We start from the raw sequence: 17,345 nt of genomic DNA on the forward strand, positions 1-17,345 counted from the left end.
AGGAAGAAGCGCAACCTGCACCTCCAACCCAAGTTCGAGCAGTGATTCAAAGGGATCATCCCGTCGACCAAATTTTGGGTGACATTAGCAAGGGAGTAACTACTCGATCTCGATTAGTTAATTTTTGTGAGCATTACTCCTTTGTCTCTTCTATTGAGCCTTTCAGGGTAGAGGAGGCCTTGCTAGATCCGGATTGGGTATTGGCCATGCAGGAGGAACTCAACAACTTCAAGCGCAATGAAGTTTGGACACTGGTGCCTCGTCCCAAGCAAAATGTTGTGGGAACCAAGTGGGTGTTCCGCAACAAACAGGACGAGCACGGAGTGGTGACGAGGAACAAGGCTCGACTTGTGGCAAAAGGTTATGCCCAAGTCGCAGGTTTGGACTTTGAGGAGACGTTTGCTCCTGTGGCTAGGCTAGAATCAATTCGTATCTTGCTAGCATATGCTGCTCACCATTCTTTCAGGTTGTACCAAATGGATGTGAAGAGCGCTTTCCTCAATGGGCCAATCAAGGAGGAGGTGTACGTGGAGCAACCCCCTGGCTTCGAGGATGAACGGTACCCCGACCACGTGTGTAAGCTCTCTAAGGCGCTCTATGGACTTAAGCAAGCCCCAAGAGCATGGTATGAATGCCTTAGAGACTTCTTAATTGCTAATGCTTTCAAGGTTGGGAAAGCCGATCCAACTCTTTTTACTAAGACTTGCGACGGTGATCTTTTTGTGTGCCAAATTTATGTCGATGACATAATATTTGGTTCTACTAACCAAAAGTCTTGTGAAGAGTTTAGCAGGGTTATGATGCAGAAATTCGAGATGTCGATGATGGGCGAGTTGAACTACTTCCTTGGGTTTCAAGTGAAGCAACTCAAGGCCGGCACCTTCATCTCCCAAACAAAGTACACGCAAGACCTGCTGAAGCGGTTTGGGATGAAGGACGCCAAGCCCGCAAAGACTCCGATGGGGACCGACGGACACACCGACCTCAACAAAGGAGGTAAGTCCGTTGATCAAAAAGCATACCGGTCAATGATAGGGTCTTTACTTTATTTATGTGCTAGTAGACCGGATATTATGCTTAGCGTATGCATGTGTGCTAGATTTCAATCCGATCCTAAGGAGTGTCACTTAGTGGCGGTGAAGTGAATTCTTAGATATTTGGTTGCTACGCCTTGCTTCGGGCTCTGGTATCCAAAGGGGTCTACCTTTGACTTGGTTGGATACTCAGATTCTGACTATGCTGGATGTAAGGTCGATAGGAAGAGTACATCAGGGACGTGCCAATTCTTAGGAAGGTCCCTGGTGTCATGGAACTCTAAGAAACAAACCTCCGTTGCCCTATCCACCGCTGAGGCCGAGTATGTTGCCGCAGGGCAGTGTTGCGCGCAACTACTTTGGATGAGGCAAACCCTTCGGGACTTTGGCTACAATCTGAGCAAAGTCCCACTCCTATGTGACAATGAGAGTGCTATCCGCATGGCGGAAAATCCTGTTGAACACAGCCGCACAAAGCACATTGACATCCGGCATCACTTTTTGAGAGACCACCAGCAAAAGGGAGATATCGAAGTGTTTCATGTTAGCACCGAGAACCAACTAGCCGATATCTTTACCAAGCCTCTAGATGAGAAGACCTTTTGCAGGCTGCGTAGTGAGCTAAATGTCTTAGATTCACGGAACTTGGATTGAACTGTAGCATACATGTGTTTATGCTTTTGATCATGTTCCTTCTGCATTTTGTTGCTTAATAATGGTGCTCAAGTTGTACAAACACTCCCTGGACCTCACAAGTCCGTTGCAAAGTGGTGCACATGTTTAGGGGGAGATGTGTTACAACTTGACCCTTTGAGACTAACCATGTGCTTGAGTTTGCTTGTTTTAGTCTCAAAGGAGGTTTGAAAGGGAAAATGTGGACTTGGACCATGAAAGACTTCCACTGCACTCCGATGAGAGGGTAACTTTTCCAAGTTCATCTCATGAACTCTTATTGCCATTTGCTCTTAATTGAAGATTTTGGTGAGGCAATGGGGTTATCGGGCCAAGATTGATCCCGTTTTGGTGCTTGATGCCAAAGGGGGAGAAAATAAAGGCCAAAGCAATAAATGGATCAGCTACCACTTGAGAAATTTTGAAAATAGTAAAATAGAGCTTTTTGTTTTGTCAAAACTCTTGCATTGTCTCTTTTGTCAAAAGTTGGCCTCTTGTGGGGAGAAGTGTTGATTATGGGAAATAGGGGGAGTTTTTGAAATCTTTGATCAATCTCTTTTGGAATGACTCTCTTTATGCTTCAACATGTGTGTTCGACTTAGAGATAGAGATTTGAGTTTGATTTGCAAAAACAAAACAAGTGGTGGCAAAGGATGATCCATATATGCCAAAATGGAATCAAAATAAATTTGAGTTTTATTTGAAGTGATATTGCACTTGTTCTAGTTGCTTTATGTTGTGTTGGCATAAATCACCAAAAAGGGGGAGATTGAAAGGGAAATGTGCCCTTGGGCCATTTCTAAGTATTTTGGTGATTGAGTGCCAACACAAGTGCTTAAATGTGAATTTATGCTCATGGATAGACAAAGTGCAAATCAAGAGTAAAGGTATGTTTCTAAGCCTTATTACATTGGTTTTGTGTACTAATATACTTGTCTAAGTGTTAGAAACAGAAAGAAGAAGAAAAGAAAAGAGGTGAAAAAGGCTTGGCTGTGTACAGCCAAGACTCAGCTCAGTCTAGCACACCGGACTGTCCGGTGGTGCACCGGACAGTGTCCGGTGCGCCAGGCTGACTCGGCGTGAAGTGGCCGCTCTCGGGAATTCGCCGACGGCGTACGGCTAAAATTCACCGGACTGTCCGGTGTGCACCGGACTGTCCGGTGAGCCAACGGTCGGCCGCGGAATCTGCGCGCGACACGTGGCCGGGCCAACGGTCGGAAGGGGGCACCGGACTGTCCGGTGTGCACCGGACTGTCCGGTGTGCACCGGACATGTCCGGTGCGCCAACGGCTCCCAGATCAGCAACGGTCGGCTGCGCCATTGTAGGAAGGAAATCGGGCACCGGACAGTGTCCGGTGTGCACCGGACTGTCCGGTGTACCCGACGACAGAAGGCAAGATTGGCCTTCCAGATTTGCTCTCAACGGCTCCTAGCTGCCTTGGGACTATAAAAGGGACCCCTAGGCGCATGGAGGAGTATACCAAGCAACCTTAGAGCATTCTTGATCATCCACACTCAGTCTTTGCGCATTCGTTTGTCATTCTCAGTGATTCGAGCTCCGTTCTAGTGAGAACTTTGAGATAGTCTTTTGAGCTCGATTCTTGGCCGTGTGTGTGCGCATTTTGCTGTGGATTTGTGTGTGTTGCTTCTCTCCCTTACTCCGTGCTTCTTTGTGAACTTCAAGTGTAAGGGAGAGAGACTCCAAGTTGTGGAGATTCTTCGCGAACGCGATAAGAAAAGAAAAGCATAACACTGTGGTATTCAAGTTGATCATTGGATCACTTGAGAGGAGTTGAGTGCAACTCTCGTCCGTTGGGACGCCACAACGTGGAGTAGGCAAGTTTTGTACTTGGCCGAACCACGGGATAAACCACTGTGTCTTCTCTGTGTTGAACTCCTTGTGGTTATCGTATTGTGCAAGATCTTCTCTCTAGCCACTTGGCATTAACTGTGCTAACGCTTAATCAAAGTTTTGTGGCTTACGTTCTTAAGTTTTACAGGATCACCTATTCACCCCCCCTCTAGGTGCTCTCACAACCTTATATGGGGTGTCTTCTCTAGGATGACCTTAACCCTTGTGAATAGAGATGGCAATGGGGACCTATTCTCTAATTTCCTACGAAGAATTCCTCAATTGGAGATTGATGAAGGGGTTAATTTCAACCCCATGGGGATGCTAACAGGGAAAAATCCCTCCTCATCGGGTCTGACAGGCTTAGGGATGATCCACCTATCTCTGTACCGAAAACTAACATGTATATACAAAATGTAGATATGACAAAGGCCCAAGTAGCCAAGCCCAATACTGACCCTACCTAAGAAGTATATATCCATGTGCCAACCTAGTAATTGTTACTTTCTTCCCTTCCCAATCTGAACCGTAGGACCGTAGCTCATAGTCCAGCCGCTACACCGACTAACTCCATCACTCTGCTACATTAGTACTCGAACCTCTAGACAGTGACCAAGCCCTCAAGCTCCAACCTCCAAACTTCTTGCAGATTCTCTTAGGTGCTAGGGTTGAAGGGACTGCATAAAATTATTGCCTACTTGGGAGTTGACCTAGTGGCTATCGCCTAGGAATCTAGGGGCCTTGCCTTAGTTGCCACATGCCTCAAAGTAGAAGGTCCATGCCCTAATGGCCTATCCATATCGTCATCGGCCACTCAAGGAGCTAGAAGCTGCAGTCCACCGTTGGCTACCTTAGAAGGTAGGGCATGTCCATAACGCTAGTGAAACAGAGAGGAAAGGGCCATACCTTGGTTGTCGTGTGCCTAGTAGAAGGATCCATGACCTTGCCATTGTTGCGAGTACGGGGATCCGCGAGGGGATTGGATGTGGGAGAAATGTCCCCCAATGTCATTTGTGGAGATGGGGACTAAGATGGCGGGGCATTTCTCAATGGGGAATTCCCATTGCTATCTCTACTCATGAAAACACGCCCTGGTTGCCAACTAGTTTTCATCATGTCTATAAAGATAGGACCCTTTTCCCAACAAATAGTTGAAGGCTATTGATGGCAAATTCGATACGAGACTAAGGAAATGGATGAAAAGTGAATACTTGTCTGCTGCGAAAAAACTAGTATTGATTAATTATCGGGTACATATGTTTATGCTATCTCTTTTGAAATACTTATTTTAGTATTTTAAGATACAATGTTTTGTTCCATAAGAGGAAATTGTTCTAGTTTTGTATTTCAATTTCAATTCAGCCTAGCTAAACAACAATTTAGACTAAGCTTTGCATCAACTTCTTTTCTAGCAAAAACATTTGAACACGATCAATAGATTAAGCTAGCATACAAGTATACACTAAGATGCCTGATTCCAAAAAAGAACATACTGATGTTGATTTAATCCTCGTGAATTTTTAGTCCATGAACACTGATCAGTCTTTTTTATCAGGCCCTTTTTTCATTCTTTTTTTAGAATCCAGGCCCTTTTTACATAATGGATTCAATTGGGCCCGGGTTTCGGTTTGACATTATCCCGTTAGACCAACTCCAGCAACACTCCCCATCCCACTCCGCATCCGCATTTTGCACGGTCTGAGGCACTATTGCGCTCTCCAGCAGGCTCCGCATCCGTCTCCGCAAAATAGACGCCGTGTCCGTGCACTCCCCATTTCCACGCTTTCTCTCTCCTCTCCGCAGCTCTCTGCGTGCGCGCGCGGCTGCTCGCGGGCCTCAGGTGTCATAGACTGCATGCGGAGTGGGATGGGGAGTGTTGCTGGAAACGGAGACGGATACGGAGAGGAGAGAGAATGTGTTGACCGCGCGTTTTAGGGATACGGAGAGGGAGTCTGCTGGAGTTGGTCTTAGAAAGTAGGTCGGCGTCGGCCTGCTTCCAGTTTACCGCAGCGGGGCGACTGACGCGCCTCCGACGACACGCCAGGTCCGGCATCCATGGGCGCCGCGGCGGCCGACCTCGAGGCGCGTCAGCTCCGCATCCTCGGCCGTATTTCTGACCTCGAGCTCGCCGCGCAGCAGCACCGCCTCGGGGCGCTCTCCATCTCCACCGCGCCCTCAGAGAAAGGCGAGGCCGACGCGGGGGCTACCGAGGTTCATCTCGCAGCCCTCCTGGCCGCGCGCGGCGTGCGGGACTTCGCCTTCCGTCGCGTTCCCGCCGACTACTACGACCGCTCCCTCGAGGAGCGGCGCGACCTGCTCCGAGCCGACTCAGTCGCCCAGCTCTGCAAGAGTATCGTCATGGTTTGGCTCGCCCCCTTTCCATTTCCTCGCGGCTGTTTCGTCGAGCACTAAGCATGCCGTCTGCCTAACTGTTAGGTTGACTACAATTACGTTAATTTAGCATTTTATAGTGATTTTTTGTGCGCATAGGATAGTTTGAATAGGATAATTTACTGATGATTGTTGCTATTGAATATTGAACAATTAATCATGTACTCTCTGAAGACTGCAAATAGTTATGTTGAATTTGTTTGTATAAATAGTATCATGGGCGCAATTGCTATGGTTTGTTGGTGGCTAAGTAAAGATCATGCGTTATGCGTTATGGAGTAGTACTGTGCTATCCTGTTGAAGATTCAAAATAAGTGCATAACTGCTGTTTCTCATTATTTCATTGCATGTAGGCTGATGGACAGCAGAGTTTGCTGTTTTATATGCTACTATGTTATGAGCTACGGCAAGTTGCAACGAAATTTGTTATGGCATTTCTATCTTATATCAGAGATAATCAGTGCCAAGTTTATCAGAAGCAGTTGTTTTTTCTCCGAAATAATTAACACTGTCTATAATGCGCTTAATCCTATATAGGATATTACCTAAATCAATTTCCCTTTATTTTTGGTGCAAGTAGCTGTGTTTGCTAATTTGTTGATCACATTTGATTGCTATATGGCATAGATAAGAGATAAAGACCACTATATGCGAGCACCTCAAAGTTTGAGTTGAAAATTTCCTGCTTTGAACATTAAGGAGAGAGGTTGACATGCTTGTGTGCTTCATCAGTTTCTTTTAGAATTTTTCACCCATTTAAAATATCTGTGCAACAGGAACTTTTTAAATCGCATTGGACTTATTTAAATTCTACAGTTCATTGAGAATCAGAGTTGTAATCTGAGCAATGGTGGAGCATCACTGCTTATCAGCTTAATTGGATTGTCTGAACACTAAACAAGTACTATTTTATCCTGGGAAGGACATGCATTGAAGCATAGAGCTACAGTTTTTTGATCCTACCTCAATTTTTTTTTCACGAACAATACACTAGAACCGCCTGTCATTTCACTAAGAAGATCCTGCCTCCAAATCTGATAATAATCTTTCTTTAACATTAGTTATGATGAATTATGTCCATCTTTTATTAGGTGAACACCCAAGCTGCTGCAGATGTTGTTGATTGCAGTAATCCAAAGAATTCAAAATACTATGTCGTTGTTGTTCAGGTAAGCTTTAATATATCAATCTACCATTTTAAATTTATATATCTCGTGTTTATATTGATGTAATGTATATTCCTGCAGTATATGGCACGGCTTAACGCTGAAAACATCAAGAACTTCCTGTATGAACTAAATGAGAAGCAAATACCGAAAAAGAGATTTAACAGTAAGATTCTTTTACAATGTATTTGAAATTCCCTTTTGAAGTCCCTCAGCTTTTTAAAAAATAGGCTGCATTCAGGTGGTGTATCTCATTTTATATGGCTGACTGCTGCTAGGGCAAGCACTTTTTCCTATGTGGATGATGGTCTCTACGTGGAGCTCCTTGATTCATATTTGGGGAATTCTTGTAAAAGGACGGACCCAGTGTTGTCATCATAAAAAAATAAGGAATGTACTAAATCATGTACAAACAGTGGCAGAGGGCACGTTATGGCCCACTATGGCTCGTGCCATGCCTAAATTGCACGTCCCAATCCAGCAGAAGTGAGGAACCCTAGGTGCCTCGGCATTGTATCACATCTCAGCCAGCCTCCGCCTCTGTGCCTCGCTCGTGCTCGCTGCCTTCGCATCCGCATCGCATTGGGTCCCAGCTCGGCCAGCTGCCAGCGGCCATACCTTGTTTCTTTGGCGTCCTCCGCCACTGTACAAATTGCAGCGGGCTGATTATGATATTCCTGATGGGTGTAGAGTCTTAATGTTGACAATGAAAAGATGTTGAATGTGCTGCTAACACATTTCAATAAAATTTTAGCTTTTACAACTTTCACGACAGGGCTGTGTGTACTGCTAACACATTCCTGGCCAGATTACAGGCTATTTCTTTTGCCCTTTACTTTATTACTGTTGGTACTGAGAAACTGACATAAACCTGCCGCTGGGGAACAAGTAACTGGTTCACTACTGATTTCTGAAACATTGGTGCATTGCATATTATGTAGTAGGCACTGAAAGTAAATTCCTTGGCAATTGGCATTAACTGTTTTCTTCATTATGCCATTGTACTTCTGCTTTTCTATTTAAACATTTTCAGTGCCTATTAATGAGCTGCGGCTCTTACCGTAGTTTAGGCAATTTCAATTGCTGCAGGCCTATTGCTGCCGTCTGAAACCAACCTTGCTGTTTACTTTGTTTCATGCAGTGAGGTTGGCACCAGAAGAGGAGTCACACAAGCTTACTGGGTTTGTGCATAACGCTGTCACTTGCATCGGGATGGAAACAAACATACCGGTAATGTAAATTTATATTTACATTGCAGCTGTTGAAGCATGTACATTGCAAAGATACTACTATTAGGTTTAGATTACAATTAATAGATTTGTTTGTGACAAACCGTGTTTTTTGCATATCCATACACATGACATTCCGTAGTAAACATCTCTTTAGTTTTTCCATTCCTACAGCTACTAACTATACTACTGCAATCAGATAGATGGTCCTACTCTAGTTACGCAGGATTAAGTGATGCATAGTATTAATAGCAAATAGTTGGAACTTGGAAGGTTTTGAACACTCAGCTATGGGTATGGAGAAAACATCTTTTCAAACTGATGCTTTTGTATATTCTTATGTGACTTGCTTAAAATGCATGTCTTATGCCTTATTAGTGATCTCACAAGATACCTGATGCAAAAGGTTTCCACCACAGGTCATCATAGATGAAGCTATCACCAAATTGGATGAGGATTTCTTCTGGTTGGGTGGCGGAGAAGTTGACCTCAAGCTCGGGATGCGAACCTCACAATTCTTAAGTGTCTTTAGTCCATTCGTGGTGAAATGCAGCTGATGATAGCCGTGCAGCCTAAGAGAAGCTTCTGATTCATTTATTTCTACCGAGCCTCCATGCATCCATCACATGGAGGTACACCACAATACTAGGAGGTTTTGCTTGGATCTGGGGTTTGGATGTCTGTCTTTTTTGGAGCAGGCTATTCCTGTTCAGTTGCTCGCCTCACATTATTTACAGCTGATTGTTGTTACGACTGATGTGGTGGAGGGGACATTCTTGGGAAGATTGAGATATTTGCCACAACTAGGCATATACAATAATACTCTCTGTAGTTTGTGCCTAAAATTAGCACTGGTTACTTGTGTAATCAACGAGACTCTTACTTTCATCGAAAGGATGACACTATGAGTTGGTGCGATTTTCTTTTATTTTTTTCAAACACTACACAATGTCATACCCTTAGAAGGGTCGGTGACACATTTATAGCCCTAAGAGCAACTCCAATCATGAGTCCCCTAGTTGGGCCCTATAATTTAAGTTAGCTACCTGTTCTATTTGTTTAGGGTCCAAATACAATTGTTGATTCCTACCGTGGACCCTAAAATAGCTTACATTTGTAATCAACCCATATTCCCCTGTACGTAGATCCTCTGTTCTGTGCCACTCCGAACGCCATTCCTGCGCAGACTGTTTTTTGCGCCGCCGCTAATTCCAGGTGGTGTTCCGGCGCTCATCCAGTAGAAGCCGCCATTCCTGCGCAGACTGTTTTTTGCATCGACCAGGATTGCTGCCTTCATTTCAGGTACATAGTGACATCAGTTGATCGTGGAACCGACTACAATCAAATTTTGCGAATAGAACAGAGGTGGCCCAACATCCTCATTCGATGGTTTTGTCCTATTTGAACAATATATGTTGTCCTCATTTGATGCAGGATGGTGTATGGAAGTAGGAGATCAAAAAGGCACCAAGAAGATGATGAGATTGATGATGACCTTCAGCACATTGGTTTTTATGCTAGGTGAATACCGGAAGAGGAAGAATGAAGATCAACGTAAAAAGCGTCGAGGTTTGGTTTTTGGACATGAGGTATATGATCGTAGTAGAGGAGAGCATGATTTAAAATTATTCAATGACTACTTTGCTGAGCGTCCAACATATCCTGGGAAGTATTTCCGACGACGCTTTCGGATGAGTCATCCTCTTTTCTTGCGGATAGCTGAAGCTGTTAAACAACATGATCACTATTTTGCTCAGAAAAAAAAATGCTGTCGGTGCTCTTGGGTTTTCTTGTCTTCAAAAGGTGACTGCAGCTTTTAGACAGCTTGCTTATGGTGTTCCAGCAGATTACGTTGACGAGTATTTGTGGATTGGAGAAAGCACGACTATCGAGAGCCTACGAAAATTTGTCAGGGCAGTGTGTGAGGTTTTTGGACCAGAGTATTTGAGACCTCCAAATGAAAATGATATAGCTAGGTTGCTTACTATTGGTGAACAACGTGGATTTCCTGGAATGATTGGTAGTGTCGATTGTATGCATTGGAAGTGGAAAAATTGTCCTACAACTTATCAAGGCATGTATTGTGGTCATGTGAAAGAACCAACTATTGTACTAGAGGCTGTGGCGTCTACCGATTTATGGATATGGCATGCATTCTTTGGTCTACCGGGGTCTTTCAATGATATTAATGTCTTGCACAGATTCCATCTTTTTGATAGACTTGCTCAAGGGGAAGCCCCATCAGTTAACTATACAATTAACGGACACAATTATGACAAGGGCTACTATTTAGCAGATGGGATCTATCCTAATTGGTCAACCTTTGTGAAAACAATTAAGGCACCAGCAAATTTGAAGGACAAACTATTCAGCAGCTCAGGAATCCCAGCGAAAAGATGTTGAACGTGCATTTGGCGTATTGCAAGCTCGCTTTGCCATTGTTCGAGGTCCAGCTAGGTTCTGGGATAAAGCAACACTTACGGACATTATGAATGCTTGCATAATAATGCACAATATGATAATAGAAGATGAACACGACAAATGTCGTGTTGAGCCACCTTATGACAAGAGTGATGCTAAGACAAGGGGCTGCGTTTCTCAGGAAGGGACTTCGAATTTTTCATCGTTTGTTGACAAGCATAAAGAAATCCGAGATCCTCACATTCACAATCAACTACAACGGGACCTAGTGGAACATCTATGGGAGCGTCAAGGTCAACGTACTGGGCAGCAGTAGTTTGGAACCATACTTGTTTATCGGTTATCTTGTTTTTCTTTGAATAATTTGTGCTGTTATCTGTGATGTCGTACTATTTTCATTTTAGTTAATTACCTCTTGTTTCAGATTAATCTATGCTGTAAAGACTGTTTCAGAAAGATGGTTTTCTCTATCGAAGTTTTTATCTTTCATTTTAGTTAATCTGTGATGTCGTACCGAAGCATGTATTTCAAGAATGAACAAAAAAAATTCAAGTAACAACAGCTAGCGTCAACTACTAGCAGCAGCTTGCATATCTGATTGTTCAAAACCATTATGGCCGTTTGGAACATTCAGAGTACAGACCTCATCCCAGAAACAACAATAAAGACCGCAGGTAGGAGCAGTTTCAATCTCTGATCGTTCAGAAACTACAATATAGAAACATTGAGAGTAACCCAAATGACTGCCATCTCAGAAACAATACAGACCTCATCTCAAGACTTTCATACAAAAAGTAACTACCAGATCCGACTGCCATGTGTAGAAACATTCATAGTACATTCTTCAATAACTGCAATACAAAAACTTTCAGAATACATTCTAGAACACAAGTATGCAGAGTCTCATTGGATGCTGTCTGAAATGAACTAATCAAAATTACCTTATTATTCTAAAAACAGTAAAAATAAACACCTTATTGTGCTGCTTTGCTCCCTAAACAGTAAAACAAAGTATTTATTCTAAAGAGCCAAACCCCTAGTCCCAAAACGGCGAGATAAAATCTCTTCTTTCAACACCCTAAAGTACTGCTTTGATTGGTCATCCATTGAACTTGTGTCTGTTGTCATTATCACTTTATCATGCTGGTCTTGCTCCAAGTTTAGTTTTTTTGTGTCAAGCTCGATAAACCTTTCATCACGTTCCTTTCGTTCGATCTCAATCCGTTCTCTTGATTCTCTCATTTTTTTAACTTCCTCAATTAAAGGATCGGGTTCTTCGTCACTGCGCTTTTTTCCTTTAGCTTTTTCCTTTTCAGCTTTCCTTCCTAGAGGTCTTTCTGAATTTGGATGATCTTCCCCATTGGCATTGTCTTCCTTTGATATCTTCTCTTCTGCCCACTTCGGCTCATCTTTAAGAATGTTCCATGCATGGAAGAGAGAAAATGCCTTACTTTTAAGTTCCTGGAACATTGTATTAGCTTGTGCCAACTGCATACACAAAGTTTAGAACTTAATGTTAAAACTTCGTATTACCTATCTGCTTGAAAAATAACAATTAGAGGTAATTAGTATACCTTATCACTCATTGTCTTCCCACTTTCATTCTTCCTTTCTATGGCATCTACAAAACCTTGAAACAGACTCACTTCTTTATGAATAGTACTCCATCGATGCTTCAGTGACGACCAATTGCGCTATGATTCAAATGTCTTATTGTCATGGAAGTATTTTTCAACTCTTTCCCAAAATCTACCATCTTTTTGATCCCTTCCAACAACAGCATCTTTACTTATATTAAGATATGCTGAAATCAATAATATATCTTCAGCTTCATTGAAATTCTTGGAACGACCCTTTGGTTTTGACTGTGAAATCATGTCGTTCACTGGTGGGGACTCCATAACTTCATTTTCGGTTGCCATGTTTTCATCAAGGATAAAAACATCATCATTCTCCCAGTTCAGTTGGTTAGTGAAGTACCCAGGTGACATGGAGCTGCAAAACATTTGAGTAAACATTTGATCTCAACAAACACATGCCTTCCAGTGATGTATTTAGAGAGGTAACAATGCATTTAGAGAGAGGGGTTCAGACTAATCTGTGTACAACCATAACTAAATTATTTGGTAGTCACTCTGATTTATGATAAAGTGAATACATATTTATGATGCATATATTAAATGATATAGAAGGAAGTTATACTTATCTCTTGAATTAGAATATATACATGTTACTACTGTCCATTCCTACCTCTTGCAGAAGCAAAGCTAAACAGTATGTATACATGATGCTACACGTTACATGATGCTACAAATTACCTCTGTCCATTCAGATTAGACAAAAAAACACGACATTCAGATAATGGAATCATATAATACATAGCTAAATGCATTCAGATATGTATCCCGCACCTGTAGCTATCCATGTTTGGCAAAGGAACCTGGATTGTCGCCTGTGATGCAGAGCCATGGTCGCCAGCAACGTTTGATGGCCGACAGCGAGATGCCGGTGTGGGAACCTGGCGAGACGCTGGTGTGGGAACCTGGCGAGACGCGCCACGGACGAGCTGGGAACCACCTCCGATTGCATCAAGAACCCTATTCAAAGATAAACGTCGATTCTTCGCCGTCGGTCGTGATAGGGGGGAAGGAGGCCGACCATCCATCGAGTCTGCCGTCAAATCCAGATTGGGGTCAAGGGCTAGAACAAGGGAACGAGGGAGAAGAACAAGGGAATGATGGAGTAGTAGTTTGGCGTAGTAGGGGCGACATACCAGGGGATCTGCGAAGGGAGGATGGCGGCCACGATCGGGAATGGAGTTGGCGGCGCCGCTATCCAGGCGCACGGTGAAATTTCCAGAGGAGGTTGGGGTCGGCGCGAACGGTATATGACCCAAAGTTTCTGGGTCCCAAATATGCAACTTTTGAGATTGGGCCCTAAATCGTTTAGATAAATTTCATTAAAATGAGGCTCCTATTGGAGCTGTCTTTTATTGTTTAGGCCCTATATTTCAATTTGTTTTTGTGTTTAGGGCTCCTATTGGAGTTGCTCTAAGGGCTGCACTACACACTACACTACACACTGCAGCACACATGTGCTGTCCTCTAGATACTAAAGTGCAGTCAAAAGACTGCAACTTCTGTCCTGCAGCAGTCAAAAGATTGCAACTTCTGTCCTGCAGCAGTCAAAAGACTGCTACTACTGCTGTTCCTGCAGCAGTCAAAAGACTGCTACTACCATTGGCGCTCATCGACGTGGCAGGTAGCCGTTGCATGGCTGGAGCACCAGACCGTCTGGTGCCACGCACGAACTGTCCGGTGATTTATAGTCGATGTAGCCAGAGAACACCCGAGAGCGACGAGTTCACAGACCTTGCACCGGACTGTCCGGTGAGTAGCTCCAGACCGTCCGGTGCTGCACAGATCAGCACCTTTTCTTCCTTTCTTTCTTTGTCTTCTTTTGATTCTTTTGTACTTCACTTAGTTGAGTCCCTGGAACTAAGATAAGAATGTTTAGCATATAAAATAATTGACCAAGCGTCTAGAGCTTACCTTTACTCTTCATTTGCATCTCTTTAACACTTGGTATGTTTGAGGTCAATGTTGGACTCTAAACCATCAAGTCAACTTGACTTGATCTAGATTGACATGTCTGAGCTCCAACCCTCTTTTTCACTTCTCGAGCTTGATCTTGAGCTTTATGACTTACACCACATTATTGTAGATGTTACCTCATTGGTTGTAAGTTATGTCCTTATGTAGTGATCCTTGATGCACCATAACTTTTCTTAACTCGATCAACCTTGACTTTGCAAGACTTCTTCTTCACCCCTGGCTTTGGTTTCCTGGTCTCCTTGACCTTCTCCCGTGCACTCGGTACCTCAAAGCTCTTCTTGCTTCCATCCTTGGCTTGATCGGTTGTCTCTGAGTTACGCACATCGAGTCTCACTTAAGCAATGTCCATCTTACTTGTGATGTCCATTATCTGGTCTTTGGACCATCACATTATTGTTCACTTGTGTTGAACCCTGTTAGCTTTGCATTAAGCACCTGTTCAACACTTAGCACACTTTTTAGTCCTTTAATTGGGTTGTCATCCAAACACCAAAACCCACAAGAGAGCTTTCAATCTTCCCCTTTTTGGTGATTGATGGCAACACAATTAAAGCTTACACAAGAATAAGATTTAAAGCACAAGTTTTGAATTCTAAGTTTATAGAATGCTCCCCCCTAAATATGTGCTTACATTAAAATCTCAACTTTGGCCTTATATGCCAAATTGCACATACTTAGGATAATTTGAAGCATAACTACACCTTAGCACCTGTGGGATGCATTGTGTCAATAATTAAACCGTGATGCGTATAACACACAAATGCACAAAATCAGAGTTAAACACCAATTAAATGGATATACCACAGGAATATCAACCTACCACTATTCACCATTAAGATACCAATTTAAAGCACCAGAACCACATGAATATCTATTACAGGACAAACACAATAGATACCAATTGATTCATATCAATGGAAGCACTAATTATGCATTATCACCATATAATACAACAAGAAGCATATGATAAGTATTATCAACAAAACTAACACATTCTTCCTTAAGATCATAGGAACTCAAGGAAACCCCTTTGAGTCCTTTAGCACACAAAAAATTAATCTTCACCCTAAAGATAACCTTTCCTCTCAGATCGAGGTAAGCTTTAATGCACAAATTCTCCCCCTTTGACATCAAACACCAAAACCATATTCAAGCAAGAACATATGATGATGTCAAGGGACAACAGGGTATTAAGCAGGGAAAATGCAACACACTAACATTACTCCCCCTTACACATTAAACATATGCAACACAAGCATTGGAGGAAAATTAAGATACAAATACGCAAAAAAGGTCAATACCTCCTTTTGTACCTTTACCATGTTATGGTGTACTTTCCATCTAAGTAGGCAGAGTTCCTTTTGCCATCAATTTAAGATTTCCATCTTGAAAGTTTTATCTCTAGGGAGTTCCTTCACACTTGTGCCTGATCCTTTATCCTGACCTTTTCTTGTTGCTAAGACACCAAACTTAGAACAAGTTATAGTATTGTGGCACAAGATGAAGCTTCTATTCTAGTGATTACCAAGAGATACCAATTGAAGCATACTACTAAGGCTACTAATTGAAAGATCATCATTGTCATAGCTCCATGATAGTTAAAGATAAGCATCTAGGATTACCAACTATTATAGAGCACGAGCAATCTTTAAATATGCAATTACTCACAACTTTAGATACCAATTACTCGACTTGTGGAGGTACCCAAGTCCTGATTGCTCCATTTCTTGCTCATGTTCCCTTTTCCACCTTGAGACTATATGGGATCACTCAAGAAACAGTTAGTCTCAAAAGACACAAGTTATGTGTGCTCCCCCTAAAGTTGTGCATCAAGTATTTGAATGACTTGCACCTTGCACATTCTAGCGTCCTCGGAACTAGAGAGGATCACAACATACCTTTGTCTAGGCATAATATATCAATTGCATCACAAAAAGATACCAATTGAATAGATGACACGATACAACTTATGACTAGTGGAAACAATGCATGCCTCAAAAAACAACCTAGGCACGCTTCACACATGATGATCATTGCAACACATATACCAATTGAAGAACGACAAGATCATGCTTATAAAGCACAATGTCTAAGCACACCATGATTAAGAAGTATTTTCTTAGGTACACCAAAGGAAACAACATTTTAAATCATAAGGCGCCTAAGCCAAGATACTATTAGTTGAAAGGCAAGAACATAGCTATGATCACAATCAATGGAACTTCAAGATATTTAATGAAATTGCATAGTTCCATTCTCTATACCTTTGCCTTTTCCCGAATTGCCATGAGAGCACCTGTTGTCACCAATTTAGGGCTTCTTTTGCTCATGCACCTCATAGCTCGAGAGGGTGTATTAGAGAAACAACATGGATTTCTTGTTTTTGTATACACAGAGTACCAAGACAAAGTGATCATGTGAATATGAACTAAACAGAACTTCTCATGCTTGCACATAGGTTAATCATTAAACATCCCATAACATGACTTACAAAAAGATACATGTTTATCCACATACACCAGAGAGTTAATCATGGTTGATATATCAAATGAGGAGATACCCATTGAAAGATTCAAGAGATATAACTTATCAAGCACACAGTTATGATTGAGCAAGCATCATTTTGATCTTGGAAATCATGAATCATTAATTGAAAGATATTCCACACAAGCAATTTCAAAAGCATAACTACTCCAAGGATAGGTATAGCATGACAATCCAACTTAAAAACAATGCTGATTATAAATAATGCACTTAAGATACACGAGTACCGTCCTTTGGAGAGCAAGTTGCAGATTCTCATCAAAGTCATTTGCTTGATTCATCGATAATGATTAAGGACCTCTACAACTTGTTTAACTCGAGATGAACATGGGATTAGTATTGCACAATAATTCAACCTTGGGTCAATAAATAGACAATAAAATTAACAGCTTAAGCATAGAGTTTGAATTAACCATCTTAAG

The 17,345-nt window shown here is 42.4% G+C and overlaps 1 protein-coding gene across 3 annotated transcripts; it reads left to right on the forward strand.

The window, feature by feature from the left end:
* The first annotated feature begins 5,478 nt into the window (after positions 1-5,478).
* On the forward strand, positions 5,479-11,264 carry LOC100281039 (rho guanine nucleotide exchange factor). 3 transcript variants are annotated; one of them, XM_020553314.2, is made up of 7 exons: positions 5,479-5,919; positions 7,041-7,118; positions 7,197-7,281; positions 8,257-8,345; positions 8,764-8,976; positions 9,490-9,646; positions 9,779-11,264. In XM_020553314.2, exons 1-5 carry the CDS (start codon positions 5,614-5,616, stop codon positions 8,899-8,901), a joined length of 696 nt encoding a protein of 231 aa, XP_020408903.1. In that variant the 5' UTR covers positions 5,479-5,613; the 3' UTR covers positions 8,902-8,976; positions 9,490-9,646; positions 9,779-11,264. The 3 variants fall into 3 exon arrangements, with proteins under 3 accessions (XP_020408903.1, XP_035823881.1, NP_001353089.1); XM_035967988.1 differs by having other exon boundaries at positions 8,764-9,646; positions 9,779-11,254; NM_001366160.1 differs by lacking the exons at positions 9,490-9,646; positions 9,779-11,264 and having other exon boundaries at positions 5,564-5,919; positions 8,764-9,235.
* The last annotated feature ends 6,081 nt before the right edge of the window (positions 11,265-17,345 follow it).

This window comes from Zea mays, chromosome 5 (genome assembly GCF_902167145.1).
Source record: "Zea mays cultivar B73 chromosome 5, Zm-B73-REFERENCE-NAM-5.0, whole genome shotgun sequence".
NCBI classification, from domain to species: Eukaryota; Viridiplantae; Streptophyta; class Magnoliopsida; order Poales; family Poaceae; genus Zea; species Zea mays.